The sequence below is a fragment of the Mobula birostris genome, chromosome 1 (assembly GCF_030028105.1).
Source record: "Mobula birostris isolate sMobBir1 chromosome 1, sMobBir1.hap1, whole genome shotgun sequence".
In the NCBI taxonomy this organism is placed as follows: Eukaryota; Metazoa; Chordata; class Chondrichthyes; order Myliobatiformes; family Myliobatidae; genus Mobula; species Mobula birostris.
The window spans coordinates 222,038,428-222,059,451 of NC_092370.1; the positions used below are offsets into that span (position 1 = coordinate 222,038,428).

The 21,024-nt window shown below is 48.9% G+C and overlaps 1 protein-coding gene and 1 long non-coding RNA gene across 7 annotated transcripts in view; one reads left to right on the forward strand and one right to left on the reverse strand.

Annotated features, from left to right (window-relative positions):
* Positions 1 to 402: 402 nt before the first annotated feature.
* On the reverse strand, positions 403 to 17,551 carry LOC140205054 (uncharacterized). Of its 2 annotated transcripts, none has more exons than XR_011887740.1 (3): positions 17,353 to 17,551; positions 4,787 to 4,917; positions 403 to 1,763 (listed from the first exon to the last, which is right to left on the reverse strand). It is a non-coding gene; the product is annotated as an uncharacterized lncRNA (long non-coding RNA). The 2 variants fall into 2 exon arrangements; XR_011887741.1 differs by having other exon boundaries at positions 403 to 1,898.
* Positions 9,485 to 21,024, forward strand: part of LOC140205041 (nesprin-2-like) — a 209,158-nt gene continuing 197,618 nt past the window's right edge. For 2 of the 5 annotated variants that reach the window (XM_072272150.1, XM_072272167.1), the window contains exons 1-5: positions 9,485 to 9,967; positions 11,455 to 11,634; positions 13,975 to 14,125; positions 14,996 to 15,154; positions 16,232 to 16,402. In XM_072272150.1, the coding sequence (XP_072128251.1) occupies positions 9,537 to 9,967; positions 11,455 to 11,634; positions 13,975 to 14,125; positions 14,996 to 15,154; positions 16,232 to 16,402 (1,092 nt within the window). In that variant the 5' untranslated portion in view covers positions 9,485 to 9,536. The remainder of the gene's footprint in view (positions 9,968 to 11,454; positions 11,635 to 13,974; positions 14,126 to 14,995; positions 15,155 to 16,231; positions 16,403 to 21,024) is intronic. The other 3 variants (XM_072272130.1, XM_072272140.1, XM_072272156.1) reach the window with 2 other exon arrangements.

Sequence of the window (21,024 nt, forward strand, 5' to 3'; positions counted from 1 at the left end):
TTGAGCGAGCTGGGGCTTTTCTCTTTCGTGCAAAGGAGGATTAGAGGTGATTTGATAGGGGTGTACAAGATGATAAGAGGCATAGATAGAGTGGACAGCCAGAGACTTCTTCCCAGAGTGTAAATGGCTAATACAGGGGGACATAATATTCCTGTGATCTGAGGAAAGCGTAGCGGGTTGTCAGAAGTAAGTTTTGTTTACACAGCAAGTAGTGGGTGTGTGGAATGTGCTGCCAGGGAGGGGGTAGGTTGGCAGATATATTAGTGACTTTTAAGAAACTCCTAGGTAGGCATGAATGAAAGACAAATGGAGGACTATTTGGGTAGGAAGGTGATCTTAGAATAAATGGGAAGGTCAGCATATCATGGGCCAACGGGCCTGTACTGTTCTATGTTCGAAAGATTTATTGCCAATTTTGTGGAGCATTCCAGGTGTTTTGCATGTAGGTTGACAAACAAGTTTTACTCTCTGTCTAATTGTGCGGGTTGTGTTTGTTTGGGTCTGGGAAATGTGACAACCACTGAACATTTAATTTTGCAGGGAGCCGGGTGCCGCGGTCTGGAGGGAGGGTGAGCTGCTCCAGACTGGATCACAGAAGGAACTTGGTTGGCTGGCTGGGATGGAGTGGTCTGGAGATCCAGCCAGGATGGTGACTTGTGGTGGCGAGGAGGAACAGAAACCCACTGAGCTCAGAGCAGCCAAGTGCAGCGGGGACTCCGAGGCTGTCCGCCTACCCGGGGTGGCAGGGGGTGACCCGGATGAAGATGTTCTGGGTGCTGGGCTGGAGAGCAGAGGTCCCACCCGAGTGGTGGAGGGGAGTCCAACAGCTTCCGGAGCCCCCGTAGTCGAGGGTGACAGTTCTGCCCCTCCTTGCTGTCTGTCCTGCTCACTCAGTGAGGATGGACAGAACATACTTCAGGAATCCAGTGAGCTGGAGGGGGGCAAGGAAGCCGACAACCTCCATCAGAGACTGGGAGTCCTCGGAAGGTGGGAGCCGGATGCTTCTGGAGTTGCCCCGTGTTCCGGTCAGCCAGCAGGAATACGGGGTGGGGTAGTCACAGTAGATGCAGGTCAGACCGGGGCCCCGGTGGGGACTGGCACAGTGGGGCCAGTTCAGAAAGGTCCCCCTGCCAACCTGGAGAGCCTGGCCGGACACCTCTCTGTGACCAAGGGTGGCCACCAGAGCTGGTCGGAGAGCCCAGAAACTTGGGTAGCAGGAGACTTGGGGACAGGAGGTGGGAACTGGCCCTTGGGTCTGGGAAAGGAAGAGGGAAGTGTTCCACCCACCTCTGGGGGCTTTAGCCTTCAGGGGCAGGGGCTTCCAGGTGGAAACCCAGGCCCGCGTCATGCCTATGAAGAACCCCAGGCTGCAGGGAGCGGCCTGCCCTCCTCAGGATCACAGGCTTGGGGATACCACTCCCACGAACAGAGCACACGGAGGGCCAAAGAACCTCAGCCCACAACAGTACCGGAGGACAAGCACGAACAGGACCGTGGCACAGTGACTTGGAGCCCCAGGGCCGAGGGCGTCAGTCCCCGTGCAGAGGAACAGAGTGGCTGCTCTCCACCTGTGGTTTGGGATGGGCAGGTGAGGGTGCCCACAGGGGAGTTACCAGCGGCCCCTCAGGATATTACAGCTCCCAGTGATGATGGGGTGAGAGGCGAGGGACTCGGCTCTGTCCTGTGTGGGGCTTCGAACCAGCTCTCGGCCAGAGGGCTCCTGGAAGTAGGCAGCTCCGTGTCGGACCTTGATGTAGGACAACCTGCGCAGGAGAACAGACGGGAATCATTACCAGGAGAAAGTCAGCCCATTCCTAATTATTCCCAGGCACTGGGGGAATCTTCAGACTGCAGACGTGTGTTGTATGCCCCAGCCGGAGAGGATTGTGGAAGATCACCTGAAACGATGGAAGAGGTAATCTGTTTTTTTTCTTTTCTAACTGATTCTCAGAGAAATAAGATTAATTTTATTGTAGATGGATGCACAGGTGCAATGAAAAACTTACTGGCAGCAGCATCACAGGCACAGAGCATCAGATAAGCAACATTCACAAGTAAAACACAAATTAAACATAAATTATGCACAATTTTTACAAGAAATAAAGAAAAAGTCTAGTTTAGTGCAAAATGATCAAAGTGGTTACCATGTTGCTAAACTGAATTAAGATAAAATTTATGTTGTGAAATTTTTTTGCAGCAGCAATACACAAAATAATATATTACATTAAGAAATAAAAGTCTGTGTGTGTGTGTATATATATATATATATTTCTATGTATATGTATACTTATGTATATGTACTGTATATAAATAAGTTATACAAAAATAGCTCACTGTACTCCTGCCTCTGTGCTGGGATCAGGTCTCACTGTACCCTTGTCTCTCAACCAGGATCGGATCTCATTGTACCCTTATTTCTAAACTGGGATCAGATCTCACTGCTCCCGTCCCTGAACTGGGGTCAAATCTCATTGTGTCCCTGTCGCTGAGTTGGGGTCAGATTTCACTGTGTTCCCATCTCTGAACTGGGGTCGGATCTCACTGTACCCCCGTCTCTGAGCTGGGGCCAGATCTCACTGTGTCCCCGTCCCTGAGCTGGGGTCAGATCTCACTGTGTCCCTATCTCCGAACCGGGGTCAGTTCTCACTGTGTTCCTGTCTCTGAGTTGGGGTCGGATCTTAGTATGTGCTTCTTCTTTCCCTGATTTAGGAGTCGTTTGGAATTCCGGTTTTGTCCTTGACTGATTGCCGTGGGACAGAACTTCAGGGCCTTGAGGAACAAGAGAGGGAAGGTCGAGGCAGCCGTGACGTAGTGACAAGGTATCATTCCACAGAGATGAGAGATCTCTGATGAAGGATTCTCTGTGATCTGATTCATTCCGCAGAGATGAGTGATCTCTGATGAAGGACTCTCTGTGATCTGATAGTGAACTCTGATGAAGGATTCTTTGTGATCTGATTCATCCTCATAACAAAAGGCAGGAGGGAAGATTGGTTACTGGTTACAGGAATGGTTGGTGTCATTGTAGGCACCAAGGTTCATTTCAGTGACCTCTACCTGTGTTTCACCCAATCTCAATAACCCCAACCCTTCCTAGTCATCCTCATTGCTCCAGATTACATTGGATAGGAGAGTTGGGAGAGAATTGGAAACATGAGAGATTCTGGAAAGCCAGAGTAACACGTACAAAATGCTGGAAGAACTCAGCAAGTCAAGCAGCGTCAATGGAAAGGAGTAAACATTTGATGTTTTGGTCCAAGATCCTTCATCAGAACAGAAAGGTTGATTATTTATTCCTTTCCATAGGTGCTGCTTGACTTGCTGATTTCCTTCAGTGTTTTGTACGTGTTACTAGAGAAGGATATGGGTGAAAGGCTGGCAAGTGGGACTAGGTCAGGCTGGCATGGCCGAGTTTGCCAAAGGGGCTGTGTCTGTGTGCTGTATGACTCCATGGGTGATGCCACTAATTAGAAACTCCCAGGAGCTGTGTACAGCCTGTCCTCCCAGCCAGGCACAGTAGTGTAGTGGTTAGCATAATGCTTTACAACATCACCCTGGGTCAATTCCCACTGCTGTCTATAAGGGGTTTGTACACTCTCCCTGTGACTGTGTGGGTTTCCTCCCAGATTTCAAAGTCGTACTCTTGGGGTTAGTAAGTTGTGGGCATGCTGTGTTGGTGCTGGGAGTGTGGTGACACTGGTGGGCTGCCCAGCACAACCCGCAGACTGTAATTTGGCAGTCAATGCAAAACAATGCAACTTACTGGATGTTTTGATGTACGTGTGACAAATAAAGCTAATCTCTGTCCTCCCAGCCAGTGTCCAGTCTTAGAGCTCTCTGTTCTCGGTTTAACATCTGCTTTTTGTTAGCACCCAGCTGAAATTCTGTCTAACCTGGGCTGTGTGCTTTTCCTTTGTGCTCAGATATGAAACAGCAGAAAATTTAGAGCAGATGTTGAAGAGGCTGGGGACTTGGGGTGCGTTGGACGCCCACTGCCAGCCAACCTTGTTGGACCTGAGGGAGAAGCTTCAGGAGGTGCAGGTATGGATTGTGAATTGAGGAGGGAGGAGAGGGAGAGGGGAAAAAAAGAGTTTGGAGAGAGTAAATAGGGTGTTTGAACTAGGACTGTATAGGTGACATTGGGTTTACAAAGGGGGGTAGTGTTGGCAGGACATTGCCATATCAGCCTGTAGGTAGGAAATGTCTGCCCTTGACACTCTCTTTCCTCACAGGCTGCCCAGTCTGAAGTGACATCCTGCCTGTCTGGGTCTGACGCAGAGCTGATGGAAGAGCATGGAATAGACCCCTACATACTGCCTTCAGCCACTAGGAGTGGGAGAGAGGACCTGGTGCAGTTACTGCGAGCTCTCCAGCGCAGGTACCTCCCGCTGCCTCTGTGCCTGAACATCACCACACCCCAACCTCACCTTCCAGCCCCTCTTCACCTTCTCTCCCCTTCCTGGTTACATCCCCCTCTGCACATATACTTGACCTCCCCCCAATCCCACCACCCACCCACCCCCTCTGTGGTTCTGATTCTGTCTGTCATACCCCTCTCCCCTGATGGTTCACACTTTCATCTCCTTTACTTAAAAGAGTCAGGGACTGATAGCCCTTGTGGTCCTCTTTACCTCCCTCCAGCAGCTATCTCCAGCACTCCCCTCCCTACGCCTTACTCCAACTGCCCCTCACCTGGCACAACTCCCCTCACACCCCTCCTCAGTCCACCAATCACCTCGGACTCCTCTTTCACCACTTCCCTTCCCTTCTTTATACTGACCATCACCTTTCTCAGTCCTCGTGTCGGGGTTTGACTCAGAATGAGGGCCGCTCCTTTGCCTTCTCCCGATGCTGCCTGACGTGCTGAGTTCCTCCTGCTGTCGGTGCAATGCCCCAGATTCCATCCTCTGCAGTCTCCTGCCAGAATCAGAATCACATTTAGTATCACTGACATGACATGAAATTCGTTTTGCAGCAGGAGTAGAGTGCAATACATAAAATACATGATAAATTACATGAAAAATAAAAAAGAGATTTTGTGCAGCAGTTCTGTGGGTGAAATCTCCTTGTTGATGAGAGAGGTCAGAGGAGAATGGTCAGACTGGTTCAAGCAGACAGGAAAGGCAACAGTAACTCAGATAACCACACGTTACAACAGTGGTATGCAGGAGAGCAGCTCTGAAGGCACAACATGTCAAGCCTTGAAGTGGATGGTTTCCAGCAGCAGAAGACCAGGAACGTACACTCAGTGATCACTTTATTAGTTACAGGAGGTCCTCAATAAATAGTGAAAAAATAGAGCAAAACAGACCAAGGCAGCAAAACAGTTCATGGACTCTTCAGAATTGTGATGGCGGAGGGGAATAAGTTTTTCCTGAATCATTGAGTGTGGGTCTTCAGGCTCCTGTGTCTCCTCCTTGGTGATATTAATGAGAAGAGGGCATGTCCCAGTTGATGAGGGTCCTTAATGATGGAGGCTGCCTTCTTGAGGCATCGCCTTTAGAAGATGTCTTTGATAGTGGGGAGGGTTGGGCGTGCAATGGAGCCGGCTGAATCTACAACCCCCTGCAGCTTTTTCCAGGCCTCTGTACCAGATAGTGATATGACCAGTCAAAATGCATCTAGACATTTGCTGGAGCCTTTGGTGACTTTTCTCCTCTCTCACTGCCAGTGAGGAGGATACAGAGACGTCTGTTGTTGGTTGTGTGCCGGTGTTAATGCTGTATGTGTTTGTTACAGAGAACGGTCCCTGAGCTCGGTGCTTGGAACCCTGGAGGGACTAGAGGAGGAAATCCTCCCATTGCATGACTCATTGCTCCGATTCCAGAGTCAGCCAGTGGTGCTGAGTGGACGCAGCCTGAAGCTCGAGCCCCATCTGGAGCTGCTGAAGGTACAGCTGTTCAAAGAGGTGGATTTGTAGGAGATGCTGAGTGCACAGTACAGGAGAAGGTGCATGGGAGATTCGACAGCATGTTAGAACAAAGGCAGACCTAGAGGCCTGAGGCTTAAGGGGGAAGTGGTTTGGAAGGGGATCCAGGGGGTCCCCCCCCAGAGAGGGGTTTGAATTGGGAATCCATTGCCTGAGGGGGTGGTGGAGGCAGAGGCTCTCATGAGGTGCAGGAAGTATCTGGGGGAGAATGTACAGGCTTGGTGGCAATGTCAGAGCAAGAAAGTGGGTGTCCTCACAATCAGTGTCCAATCTCAGAGCTCATTGTTGTCTGTCCTCAAAAGCAACGTCCAATCACAGAACTTACTGTCCTCTGTCCTCCCAGTCAGTGTCCAATCACAGAGCCCATTGTCCTCTGTCCTCCCAGTCAGTGTCCAATCACAGATCCTATTCACAAGAAATTCTGCGGATCTTTTAAGTCCAAACAAAATATACAAAATGCTGGAGGGACTCAGAAGGTTTCAGGCCGAGTCCCCTTTTCGGGACCTATTGTTTTTTCTCCCAGTCAGTGTCCAATCACAGAGCTCTTTGTGTGTCCTCCCAGCCGGTGTCCAATTACAGAGCTCATTGGCTGTCCTTCTGGTCAGATCAAAGGCAAGCTGGCTGATTGGATCCAAGTTCAAGAGCCATGAGGTTATGTTCGAGTTATGGAGTCATAAAGCAGTACTGCACAGAAACAGGCTCTTTGGCCCATCTAGTCTGTGCCAAACTTTTATTCTTTTCTCGTCCCGTTGTGCTGCGCCTGGACTATATCCCTCCATATCCTTAGCATCCATGTACTTGTCCAAACTTTTCTTCAATGTGGAAATCGAACCGGTATCCACCACTTCTGCTGGCAGCTCGTTCCACACTTTCACCATCTTCTGAGTGAAGCAGTTCCTCCTCAGGTTCTCCTTAAATATTTCACTTTTTGCCCTTAACCCATGACCTCTTGTTCCAGTTTCACCCAACCCATGACCTCTTGTTCCAGTTTCACCCAACCCATGACCTCTTGTTCCAGTCCCACCCAACCTCACTGGAAAAAATTGCTTGCTTTTACTCAATCTATACCTCTCATAACTTTGTTATTATTAAATCTATTAAATCTCTATTAAATCTCCCCTCGTTCTCCTATACTCCAGGGAATAAAGTCATAACTTACTCAAGCTTATCCTATAACTCAGGTCCTCACATAACACCTTGTAAGTTTTCTCTATACTCTTTCAAAATTATTGATCTACTTCTTGTAGGCAGATAACCAGAATTGCATACAGTACTCCAAATTAGGCCTCACATAATTAGATCTTGGACAACTTCAACATAACATATATACCAACTTCAACTCCTATACTCAGTACTTTGATTTATGAAGGAATATAATCCTGACAATGCAGTGTTGACTTTGGGAAGTTAAATCAGGGTAGGATTTATGGTCAGATCATGGGAGTGTTGTGGGGCACAACAAGTGCATATTTTGCTGGAAGCAGCATTACGGGTGAGACAGTGTGGTGAAGAAGGCACTTGGCGTGCTGGCCTTCAGTATAGATGTTGGGATGTTACAGTTATACAAGGTATTGGCAAGGCTTGAGTGGGAATATTGCATTCAGTTTTTGTCACCTTGCTAAAGGAAAGATGCCATGAATACAGAGGAGATCTACAAGAATGATACCCAGACTTGGGAGCTTGAGTTACAGGGAAGGTTGGGCAGGCTGCAACTTTATTCGTTGGGACATAGGAGACCGAGGGGTGTATATATCCATGGGGGTGGAGGGTGAACACACATAGTCTTTTTCCCAGGGAAGGGGAATAAAAACTAGACATACGGTAGGAGACAAAAAATTTTAAAGGGACCTAAAGGACAGTTTCTTCACCCAGAGGGTGGTCAATATATGGAATGAGTTGTCAGAGGAAGTGATTGAGACAGGTACAATAACAGGTACAATAAAAGACACTTGGACAGGAACAAGGATGGCAAAGGTTTAGAGAGATATGTGCCAAACCTGGGCAAATGGGATTAGTTTAGGTGCATATCTTAGACAATAAGATCATGAGGCATAGGAGCAGACTGAGGCCCATCCAGTCAGCTCCACCATTCTATCATAGCTGATTTATTAACTTTCTCAATCCCATTCTTCCCGAAACCTTTGACACCCTTACTAATCAAGAACACATCGACCTCTGCTTTAAATGTACACAAAGACTGGGCTTCTACAGCCATCTGCGGTAGTGAATTTCACAGATTCACCACCCGCTGGCTAAAGAAATTCCTGCTTATTTAGTCATAGTCATACTTTATTGATCCCGGGGGAAATTGGTTTTCGTTACAGTTGCTCCATAAATAATAAATAGTAATAGAACCATAAATAGTTAAATAGTAATATGTAAATTCTGCTAGTAAATTATGAAATAAATCGAGGACCAGCCTATTGGCACAGGGTGTCTGACCCTCCAAGGGAGGAGTTGTAAAGTTTGATGGCCACAGGCAGGAATGACTTCCTATGATGCTCTGTGTTGCATCTCGATGGAATGAGTCTCTGGCTGAATGCACTCCTGTGCCCACCTAGTACATTATGTAGTGGATGGGAGACATTGACCAAGATGGCATGCAACTTAGACAGCATCCTCTTTTCAGGCACCGCCGTGAGAGAGTCCAGTTCCATCCCCACAACATCACTGGCCTTACGGATGAGTTTGTTGATTCTGTTGGTGTCTGCTACTCTCAGCCTGTTGCCCCAGCACACAACAGCAAACATGATCGCACTGGCCACCACAGACTCGTAGAACATCCTCAGCATCGACCGGCAGATGTTAAAGGACCTCAGTCTCCTCAGGAAATAGAGACGGCTCCGACCCTTCTTGTAGACAGCCTCAGTGTTCTTTGACCAGTCCAGTTTATTGTCAATTCATATCCCCAGGTATTTGTAATCCTCCACCATGTCCACACTGACCCCCGGATGAAAACAGGGGTCACCGGTACCTTAGCTCTCCTCAGGTCTACCACCAGCTCCTTAGTCTTTTTCACATTAAGCTGCAGATAATTCTGCTCACACCATGTGACAAAGTTTCCTACAGTAGCCCTGTACTCGACCTCATCTCCCTTGCTGATACATCCAACTATGGCAGAGTCATCCAAAAATTTCTGTTCTAAAATGATGCCCTTCTATTCTGAGGTTGTGCCCTCTGGTCCTAGACTCCCCCACAACTGGAAGCATCCTCTTCATGTCCACTCTGACTAGGCCTTTCAATATTGGTTATGTTTCAGTGAAACCCCCATCCTATTTTTGAAACTGCAGTGAGTACAGGCTCAGAGACATGAAACACTCCTGAAATATTAACCCTTGTATCCCAGGGATCATTCTTGTGGACCTCCTCTGTAACCTCTGCAATGCCAGCACATAATTTCTTAGATAAGGGGTTTGGTCAACATGGCAGAGTTGGGCAAAAGGGCTTGTTTCTGTACTGTGACTTTGTTACTTACTCTGCAGCAACTTCAGACTGCGGCTGGGACCCTGATCGAAGGCAGTGAAGCCGTGTGTAGTGAGCGTCCAGACAGCCTAGAGCCTGTCGATCACCGTGCAGTGTGCTCCATTGCCCATGCCTATGCCCAGCGATGTCAGGAGATGGGGGCACAGATGCAGGCTGCTGCCTCGGCGCTCCAAGGCCTGGACCGTTTCCTGCGGTCACTGTGGGCCGCAGAGCCCGGGATGGGGCTGGACAGGGGCAGCAGGCAGCTGCAGAGACACCCAGCCCACGGTCAGAGGAGGAGGCCGAGCGATTACGGGTTAGGGCCCGACAGCTGGATGAGACACTGAAGGCGGCGGGCCTCTGCCTCAGCGACGGGAGTTCGGGCGGCAGGGTTCGTTGCCAGGACTTGGTGGCAGTGCTGGACCGGGAGAGAGATGCCACTGGACGGGAGGAGCATCCCCCTCAGGAGAAGATGCGCACAGGGCAACAGCGACTCATCCAACACCTGCAAGAAATTGAGAAACGTGCACAAGCCATGTTGTTACCTGAAGCCACAGTTCCGGCCGTACAGGGGAGGTAGGTACTGTTGGGATTAACACCTCCACCAACCACTCTCCATTCCATTTCCCAGAGGTTGTTTATTCAGTATATTAAAGGACCACAGAAGGACAGAATTACAGCACTTCATGATGTGCTCTGTTTACAATTTCAAATCACAACATAGTTATCACTGCCCACCTCTCAACCCCCTGGTCCCAGTAATCTCCTATTATATCTGTTGACTCCACATCTTATCATTTGCCAGCTTGTGATAAGCCAGCCTTCCCCTCCCGACACTTTGCACAGGAGGAAAGTATGAGAGAATCAGAATGAAAATCAGGTTTAACACCACCAGCATGTCATGAAATTTGTTAACTTTGCGGCAGCAGTACAATGCAATACATGATAAATACAGAGAAAAAACTTAATTACAGTAAGTATATATATTTATAATAAATAGTTAAATCAAAGTAATTAGTGCAAAATCAGTAATTTAAAAAAGTAGTGAGGCAGTGTTTATGGGTTCAATGTCCATTTAGGAGTCAGATGTCAGAGGGGAAGAAGCTGTTCCTGAATTGCTGAGTGAGTGCCTTCAGGCTTCTGTACCTCTTTCCTGACAGTATATACGAGAAGAGGGTATGTCTTGAGTGGTGGGGGTTCTTAAGCCGCTTTTCTGAGGCACCATGCCTTGGAAGATGTCCTGGATACTAAGGACGCTAGTGCTCATGATGGAGCTGACTGATTGCAGTTTACTTCGATCCTGTGCAATAGGAACCGCACCCCCCCCCGGCCCCCACATACCAGACGGTGATGCAACGTGTTAGAATGCTCTCCACGGTACATCTGTGGAAGTTTTCGAGAGTTTTGTGTGACAAGCCAAATCTTCTTCAACTCCCAATGAAATATGGCTGCATTGATAAGTTGGGACCAGGTCAGATCCTCAGAGGCCTTGACACCTAGGAACTTGAAATTGCTCTTTCTCTCCACTTCTGATCCCTCTATGAGGATTAGTATGTGTTCCCTTGTCTTACCCTCCCTGAAGTCCACAATCAGCTCTTTCCTCTTACTGATGTTGAGTGCAAGGTTATTGCTGCGACACCACTCCACTAGCTGGTATGTCTCATTCCTGTACAGCCTTGATGGTTCACAGTATTTACAATTACACAACGCAATCGTCGCTGTCCACAACACACTTGAGCCCCTCACGTGCCCACCCGTGCTAGAAATGTGCCATTGTACCAGTGGATGTTTCCAGGGACACCTGGGCATGGACGTAACCCCAGACAGTTGGCCTGGGCACAGCCCTCGAATGCCTGCCGCCTGGACTCTTAAATGGCCAGCTTGGCCTAGGCCACGAGCAGGCTGACATGGAGGTAACCCTCTGCTTCCCTCACACCTTGGTCCACGAGGCTGGGTAACCGATCCCTCCGTCCTCGAGCCGGGTCTCAGTCCCCACCCCCTCCACCTGTACACTTGTCTGAGTCTGCCTGAACTAACTGCGATCCTGTAACCCCCCCCCCCAGGCTGGACGCTCTGAAGGAGTTGGAGTGCGAGCTGCAGCGGACAGAACAGGAACTCGCCCTACTAAGGGAAATGGCTCAGCAGCTGGTCACCTCCAACCCGACCCTCGCCGGAGAGGCACAACAAATAGTCCAGACTGCCAAAGAGGCATGGACCGTCACTGCAGGCAATCTCCAGGACTGGTTAGTAACTTATGGGACATCGCCATGGGCAACCTCCAGGACTGGTTAGTAACGCATGAGATATCCAGGGCGACCTCCAGTACTGGGTAGTGACTCATGGGGTATCTAGGCAACCTCCAGGACTGGGTAGTAACGCTTGGGACATCACTGCGGGTGACCTCCAGGACTGGTTAGTAATGCATGAGATATCCAGGGCAACCTCCAGGACTGGTTAGTGACTCATGGGATATCTAGGCAACCTCCAGGACTGTAAACACAAAATAATCTGCAGATGCTGGGGTCAAAGCAACACTCACAACACACTGGAGGAACTCAGCAGGTCGGGCAGCATCCATGGAAACGATCAGTTGAAGGGTTCCGGCCCGAAACGTTGACTGATCGTTTCCACTGATGCTGCCCGACCTGCTGAGTTCCTCCAGCGTGTTGTGAGCGTTGCTTCAACCTCCAGGACTGGGTAGTAATGCTTGGGACATCACCGCGGGCGACCTCTAGGACTGGTAAGTAATGCATGAGATATCCAGGGCAACCTCCAGGACTGGGTAGTGACTCATGGGACATCACCGCGGGCGACCTCTAGGACTGGTGAGTGATTCATCTCTCATAAGCACACAGTTGCTGTGAATATGTTGTATGTCAAGTTCTGGCAGCACACGGTGGTCAGGAAGAGGATGCACATGGAAATTCACAGAACACAGATGATGCTTGGAAGAGAGAGCATGTCTTGTGGGGTTGGGTAGAGCGAGGGAGGGGTGAAGGAGGAACAGAGGTGACTTGATAGAGTTGTACAAGATGACAAGGCACATGGACTGGATAGGCAGAGATTTTTTTCCACGTGGTAGAAATGGCAAATACAAGGTATATTGATTTTAAGGTGATTGGAGTGAAGTATGGGGGGATATTGAGGTAGTTTTTTATTTTATGCAGAGGGTGGTGGGTGCATGGTACGCCCTGCCAGGGGTGGTGGTGGAGGCGGATACATTAGGGACATTCAAGAAACTGTTAGATAGGCACATAGGTGAAAGAAAAATGGAGGACTATGTGGGAGGGAAGGGTTAGATTGATCTCAGAATTGGTTAAGAGATTGGCAGAACATTGTTGGCCAAGGGGCCTGTACTGTGCTGTAATGTTTTAAGTTCTAGGACATAGAACAGTACAACATAGGGACAGGCTCTACAGCTCACAATAATTCCATCTGCCTGCACATAGTCTATATCTCACACACTATGCCTCTTATCATCTTATACACCTCTGTCAAGGCAGCTCTCCTCCTCCTTTGCTTCAAAGACAAAAGCCCTAGCTCACTTAACCTATAGACGTGCTCTCTAGTCTGGGCAGCATCCTGATAAATCTCCTCTGCACCCTTTCTAAAGTTTCCACATCCTTCCTATAATGAGGTGACCAGTCTTGGCTGTCCACTCAGCGTACTATAAGAGGTTATGCCTTTTATACTCTTGCTCATCTCTCTCAGCCTCTGCCCCCAGGGAAATTAAACCCAATGTGTCCAACCTCTCATTATAACACAAACCCTCTAATCCAGGTCTTTCTGCACCCTCTCCAACCCCCAACCAAGTTCTTCCCATCTGACTGAACACCAGTGCCCCAAAGAAACCCTGTGTGATCACAGGGAGAACTTGAAAATGTCACACATGCAGCGCACGAGGTTGGGATTGAGCCTGGAAATTGTTGGGCACTCAGTTTAGTCGCTGTAAAGACTGCACCATCCCTTAACAGATGTTCCTCTGTGTCATACATACATTGAAACGTACAATGAACTGTGTCATTCACATTAATAAACCAACACACCCAAGGATGTGCTGGTTGTACTTTGAAAGTGTTGCCACGTCTTCCAGCGCCAGCATAGCGTGCCCACAGTGCTAGGCAGAGCAACGCAGGATGCAACAAAACAGAACACAGCACTTGACAAAACAACAACAAAACAAGCCATGTTCCTCCCTCACTCCCAAAGGCACATACATAGTCCTCGAAGGCCAAGGCAGGCCACCTTCAGCCTTCAGCCTTCAGCCTCTAGTGGTCTCATAGATTTGCAGACACTGGGTCCTGACTTCCCTAGTGGACTCTCAGAGATTCACAGACTCGGGGCTTCAGTCTTTGGGCCTCAACTTTTGGATTTATGATCAACCTTTGATCCAGACCTCTGACCTTGGGCTTTGATTTTGACTTCTGATTAACCTTTGCGCTTTGATCCAGACTTCCGATCATCTTTCCGACTTTGATCTGGACTTCAGGTCACAACACTCTCTTAACACTCAGCAAAAGACTTTGTTTTGTGAAGGGCAGCCTGTTGTTCAGTGCCGCAACGCAGCCCCTTTGTGTCTCCAGGCAGGAGCAGTGCTCTCTGTTGGTGGACTTCCTGAGAGAGTTCCAAAATCACAAGAAGGATTTGCTGTCCACCATAGAGAAGGGCAAGAATCTGACTCCACAACACTTGTCTTACATGACGAAAGAAAAGCTCCAGCAGCTAATGAGAGATGTAAGTATGGGTGACAGCTCGGGGCCTTGTAATCTGAGCAGAGGTACAGCTCCAGTGCACTGAGATGTTGTTTGTCTGGATGAATGCCTTTGGGGAGGGTGGGATGATTGCTTATCCATTTCTAGCATTCCTTCAATGGGTATTTCTCAATGACTTGCTGTATGCAGATCGAACCCAAAACACTGCTTCTCCCACAGTGTGACCCTCCCTCAGTACCTCCTCTCCCACAGTGTGACCCTCCCTCAGTACCACCCTTCCCACAGTGTGACCCTCCCTCAGTACCACCCCTCCCACAGTGTGACCCTCCCTCAGTACCTCCTCTCCCACAGTGTGACCCTCCCTCAGTACCACCCCTCCCACAGTGTGACCCTCCCTCAGTACCACCCTTCCCACAGTGTGACCCTCCCTCAGTACCACCCCACCCACAGTGTGACCCTCCCTGAGAACCACCTCTCTCACAGTGTGACCTTCCCTCAGTACCACTCCTTCCTACAGTGTAATCCTCCCTCAGAACCACCTCTCTCACAGTGTGACCTTCCCTCAGTACCACCCCTCCCACAGTGTGACCCTCCCTCAGTACCACCCCTCCCACAGTGTGACCCTCCCTCAGTACCACCCCCCCACAGTGTGACCCTCCCTCAGTACCACCCCTACCACAATGTGACCCTCCCTCAGTACCTCCCCTCCCACAGTGAGACCCTCACCTCAGTACTGCCTTACTGAAGACTTATAGTGCTGAAACCTTCCACAAGTACCCTGTGACATGCTAGCACGGAGTGACTGGGCTGAATGATGGCTGTGCTGCTGCCTGGCCTGTGGCTGACTCCTGTGGGGACTGGGATGTTGATCACTCCTCCATTGCATCAACAGGTTGACGATACCAGGCAGGATCTCAGTGATAAGCAGGAGCTGCTGGACAAACTGAGGAACACCTGCTGGTGTCTGCAGTCCAACCTGCGTAGGATCACGGAATCAGAGTCCCTGCCTTTCCAGGGGGAAGCGGAAAACCTGGTGGATCAGTGGCTGGACGTAAGTGCCCTCAGGATGAGGAGCTGGTGTTTCATGACGGCTCCCTACCATGTTCAGGATTCTTCCATGGTAACGGAGTGGGGAGGGTGGGGGGTGGTGACACGATAGTGTAGCGGTTACCGTAACGATTTACGGTGCCAGGAATCAGTGATCAGGGTTCAATTCCTGCTGCTGTCTGTACAATCTCCCCATGACCATGTGAGCTCCCAGGTGCTCCAGTTTCCTCCCACATTCCGAGGACACACGGATTAGGGTTAGTAAGTTGTGGGCATGCTGTGTTGTCGCCGGAGGTATGGCGACACTTGGGGGCTGCCCCCAGCACATCCTCGGACTGTCTTAGTCGTTGACACAAATGGTAGACTTCATTGTATGTTTTGATGTATATGTGACAAATAAAGCTAGTCTTTAATCTTCTATCAACTCATCCTCGGTCCATCTTCTCCCAGGTCATGGAACGTTGTGTGCCGAACATGTTGATGGTCTGTGCTGATGCTACGTGTGTTTGTTCTGTGTTGCCAGTATGCACATATGTTCTATGTGCATGTCCTGGATGGACACCCGTGTTTATCACCCTGTGCTCCATGTTGACAGAATCATAGAGCTCTACAGCACGGAAACAGGCCATTCAGTCCATCTAGCCCATGTCAACCTGGTCTTCTGCCTAGTCCCATCTACTTGCACCTGGAGCATTATCCTCCACACCCCTCCCATCCCTGTACTTGTTCAAACTTCTCTTAACTTTTACCATCAAACCCACATCCACCACTTTCACTGGCAGCTCATTCTACCCTCTGAGTGAAGAAGTCCCCATCAGGTTCCCTTAAATAGTTCCCCTTTCACCCTCAATCTAGTTTTAGTCTCAACCAACCTCAGTGCAAAAAGCGTTTACCCTGTCTATACCCTTCATAATTTTGTATAGGTCCATCAAAGCTCCCCTCAGCCTTCTATGTTCTAGGGAATGAAGACTAACCTATCCAACCTTTCCCTGTAACTGAGCTGCTCCACATATGTGCCATGTGTGAACACCTGTATTCGCGCCGTGCTGTCGCCTCGCAATGAGCCCGTGTTTCTCGGCAGGTGACGGAGAGGTTGGAGAAATATGGCTGCAGCCTGCAGCAGGCTCTGAGCCTGTGGGACAGTCTTACCGAGTGTGGCAAGAGGACGGGAGAGCGAGTGCTGTGGAGGGAGGATCCGCTGGGAGAGAGTGTGAGCCAGCGGGGGCCAGTGCCGCTGGATGGGGGGAGTGCGGTAAGTTGGTTTAGTGTTCTCACGACAGAAACTTTGTTTTGCATGCCTTCTGGATATAGTGTTTTGTTACAATAGTACATTGAGGCAATACAAGGGGAAGCAATAACAGAATGCAGATTAAAGTATTACAGTTACAGAGAAAGTGCAGTGCTGGCAGACGGTAAGGTGCAAGACCTTGGACGGGACGAGGTAGATTGTGAGGTCAAGAGTCCAGCTCAGCAGACCAGAAGACTATTTAATAGTCTCATAACAGCCCGGTAGGAGATGCCCTTGAGCCTGTTGGGACATGCTTTCACCTTCTGCCCAATGGGAGAGGAGAGAAGTGAGGACGTCTGGGGTGTGTGGGGCCTTTGATTACATTGGCTGCTTTACTGAGGCAGTGAGAAGTGTAGGCAGAGCCCATGGAGGGGTGGAGACAACTCTCTGTGTGCTCGGCCAGGTGAGGCTGAAGAGATGGTCACATGCAACTGGCCTGGTCAGAGGCCTCACTATGAGGGCTGCTCGTGTTGGACGGAGGGGGTGGTGACCAATGTGAACAGCAGGATCCCAGTCACAGGATGAAGAAGACAAAGTGTGGTTTGGCAGTTTTGGGTTTGGATTAAGTAAAGAATTCTGGGTACAAGGAGATCCTCAACTCCTCTGTGAATAGTGAACACCACCCCACCCACAGTGTGACCCTCCCTCAGTACCGCCCCTCCCAAAGTACCGACCCTCCCTCAGTACCATCCCTCCCTGTGCAGGGTTAGATTGGACATCTGTGGGAAGAATCAAACCCAGAATCTGCAGAAGTTCCAAAAGGCATCCAGCACCAAAAGAGTTAAGTTACGTTAATCATCCAACCCTCTTCCTCCAGCTTTCACAAAGCAGAGTGTGTGTTTGGTTAGGAAATAGATGGTGGTGTAATCTCCTCCCCACATACCACTGTTAGAATCTACTTTCACTTTACTAACCGTCAGACAGTCTGGCATCTCCGCATCCCAGGCAGGGCGTGGTGCAGTCCACCTGTACGGGAGGTAGGGACCGACCAGACATCCTGAGAAGGTAGGACAGTAACGTGCCGTCACACCCCCCCGTCCCCCAACAGAGCACCTGGGGCACTTTCCTGTGCTTGTTGGTCTGTCTGTTCTTCTGCACCAGAGACGGGGAGCAAATGAAGGACAGAGGAATTGGGGAAGGGGTGGGACTGAGAGAGAGGTTCAGGAAGAGAGAACAGCCCTACAACCAGCAGGTGTCTGAACCAACTTGGATAACTTCACTCGTCACAAATCTGAACTGACTCCCCAACCCACAGACTTACTTTCAAGGACTCTACAACTCACGTTCTCAGTACTGTTTATTTAACCTTTCAATTTAATTTTTTAAAAATTTACGCAGTTTGTCTTTTTTTGCTAACTGGTTGTTTGTCTGTCTTTGTTATATATATTTTCTTGTAAATGATGTATTTCTTTATTTTCTTGCAAATGCCTTCAAGAAAATGAATCTCAAGGAAGTGACAGATAAATAATTTGATAAGAAAATTTATTTTGACTTGAGATTCTGATTCTGAGAAAGATAGAGAGGGAGACATCAGGTGAGCAGGTGGAAAAGAGTGTGTATGACAGAGAACAAGGGATTGACTGAGAGCAACAGAGAGGGATAGATGGAGAGAGAGAGAGAGAAATGGAGAGGCCGAAACTAGGGTGTGGGAGAGGTTCAGAGAGGGAGCCCAGTATAAGAGGCAAGGCCAAGAATCTGAACCTTCCCGAACTAGTACTGCAGGTTTAGGCACAGCAGACTGAGCTTACAGGTATGTTGTAATTTATTTCTCCACATCAGGTAAAGTACAGGCTCATTCCCCCTAGCCAGGTGTAGTGGCGAGCTCGACATACCCTGCCTCTGTGAGAACTGACCAGGCAGCATCAGGGTTCGTGAGAACTGGAAGGAAAAACAAAAACACTCATGTCCCACCTGCCTTTCCACCATTTAAATCTTTTGTACTCCCACTCTGACTGGCCTCAGTCGGCAGCTTCCTTCATTAACACCCCCCTCCCACAACAATAAATTACTGACCAGATGACCTCAGCAGCTTATCCCCATGGCAACCTTGTCATGGATGTTCCTTTTGTCCTCTCCATCCCTGTCCCATTCTCTCCGCAGGTTAAATCAAGTCAATATTCCCTCTTTCTCAACTGCTGTAGTTCGTGATCAGAAACCTTAATTCTGCTTTTTTCCCCTTGAATTTCCCTGCTTTATTATTTTGTGTACCAGAGTGATGACCTCACATCCCACCTGCCAAACTCCCTCCGTCCCACTCACTCAGGTGGTCTGTAGCCCCATGATGCCCTTTTACACCCCCTCTGAATCAGAATCGGGCCTATTATCTCTGAGATATGTTGTGAACTTTGTTTTGTGGTAGCAGTGCAGTGCATTACTTTAAAAAATCATGCTGCATTTAAGAAATATATAAACACATAAATAAGTAGTGTAAAAAGAGAGCAAATAGTGAGGTGGTGTTCATGGGTTCATAAGCAGGCAAGTACCCTGGGGAAGAGACACCAAGTGTCCACCCAATCTAGTACTCTTATAACTTTATAGATTGATGGGTGTGTGGAGTGTACTTTCGGGGGTGGGGGCAGAGACAGATACGTTAGGGGCATTTAAGAGACTGTTGGATAAGCACATGGATGATAGAAAAATGGAGGGCTCTGTGGGAGGGAAGGGTCAGGTTGATCTTAGAATGGGTTAAAAGATCAACACAATATTGTGCACGGAAGGGCCTGTACTGTTCTGTGTTTGATGAACATGTTCTGGATGCTGAGGGTCCTTAATGACAGATACCACCTTCTTGAGGCATTGCCTGTTGAAGCTGCACTGAACACCCCACCTGGATGAGTGTCAGCCTTCTGGACCCCAAAGAAAGCAACCCCAAACTCTCCAGTCTTCCCTCAGTCACAGTTTTCCAACCTTGTGACTCTCCTCTGCCCCTTTTCTGGTGCAGTCACGTCCTCTCTGTGTGCAGTGATCAGAGCTGTACTCAGTGCTCAGTCTAGGCAATATTGTATACAGTACCAGCATTAGAATGTAGAACAATACAGGCCCTTCAGCTTACGAGGTTGTGCTGACCTTTCAACCTTCCCTCCCACATAACCCTTCATTTTTCTTTCATCCATGAGCCTATCTGATAGTCTCTTAAATGTCCCTAATGTATCCCCCTCTATCACTATTCCTGGCAGGATGCTCCACTGACACACTCACCACTCTCAGTGTGGGAAAAAAATTACCTCTGACATTCCCCCCCCTTATACTTTCTTCCAATCACCTTAAAATTTGTCCTCTCGTATTAGCCATTTCTGCCCTGGGAAAAAGTCTCTCTCCACTCTATTTGTGCCTCTTATCATCTTGTACAAGATGATCAAGTCACCTCTCTCATCTTCCTTCACTCCAAAGAGAAAAGCTCGAGCTCACTCAACCTCTCCTCCTAAGACTGCTCTCCAATCCAGGCAGCATCCTGGTAAATCTCCTCTGCACCCTCTCCATCACATCCTTCCTATAATGAAGCCGCCAGGACTGAATAGCCACTTCCGCCAGCCTTTGATAAATAAAGGGAGGCATTCCCAGATATTTCCATGTACTTTACCACCATCAAAACCTCAGGAATTGTTGGACCCTGCCTTGAGAGTTTTTCCAGTCTTCATCCAAATATTGTTCTCGGTCTCAAGCTGCGTGTTTCCACCAGTCACTGTGGCACAGTAGCATTGTGGTTAGTATAACACTTTGCACCACCAGCTGTAACATTGGGGGTCAATTCCTGTCGCTGTCTGTAAGGAGTTTCTACGTTCTCCTCACGACCGTCTGGGTTTCCGCCGGGTGCTCTGGTTTCCTCCCACATTTCAAAGACACCATGGGTCAGGGTTAGTGAGCTGTGGGCATGCTATATTGGTGCTGAAAGCATGGTGACACTTGTGGGCTGCCCCCAGCACATCCTCGGACAGTGTTGGTCATTGACAAAAACGACGCACTTCACTGTATGTTTCGATGTTTTGATGTAGAAATATAGAAACATAGAAAACCTACAGCACAATATAGGCCCTTCTGCCCACAAAGCTGTGCCATGCTGAACATGTCCCTACCTTAGAAATTATTAGGCTTACCCATAGCCCTCTGTTTTTCTAAGCTCCATGTACCTATTCAAAAGTCTCTTAAAAGACCCTATCGTATCCGCCTCCACCACTGTTGCCAGCAGCCCATTTCACGCTCTCACCACTCTCTGTGTAAAAAAAATTTACCCCTGACATCTCCTCTGTACCTACTCCCCAGCACCTTAAACCTGTGTCCTCTTGTGGCAACCATTTCAGCCCTGGGAAAAAGCCTCTGACTATCCACATGATCAATGCCTCTCATCTTATACACCTCTATCAGTTCACCTCTCGTCCTCCTTCGCTCCAAGGAGAAAAGGCCGAGTTCACTCAACCTGTTTTCATAAGGCATGCTCCCTAATCCAGGCAACATCCTTGTAAATCTCCTCTGCAGCCTTTCTATGGCTTCCACATCCTTCCTGTAGTGAGGCGACCAGAACTGAGCATAGTATTCCAAGTGGGGTCTGACCAGGCACAGACACCTGTGACAAATAAAGCTAGTCTTTA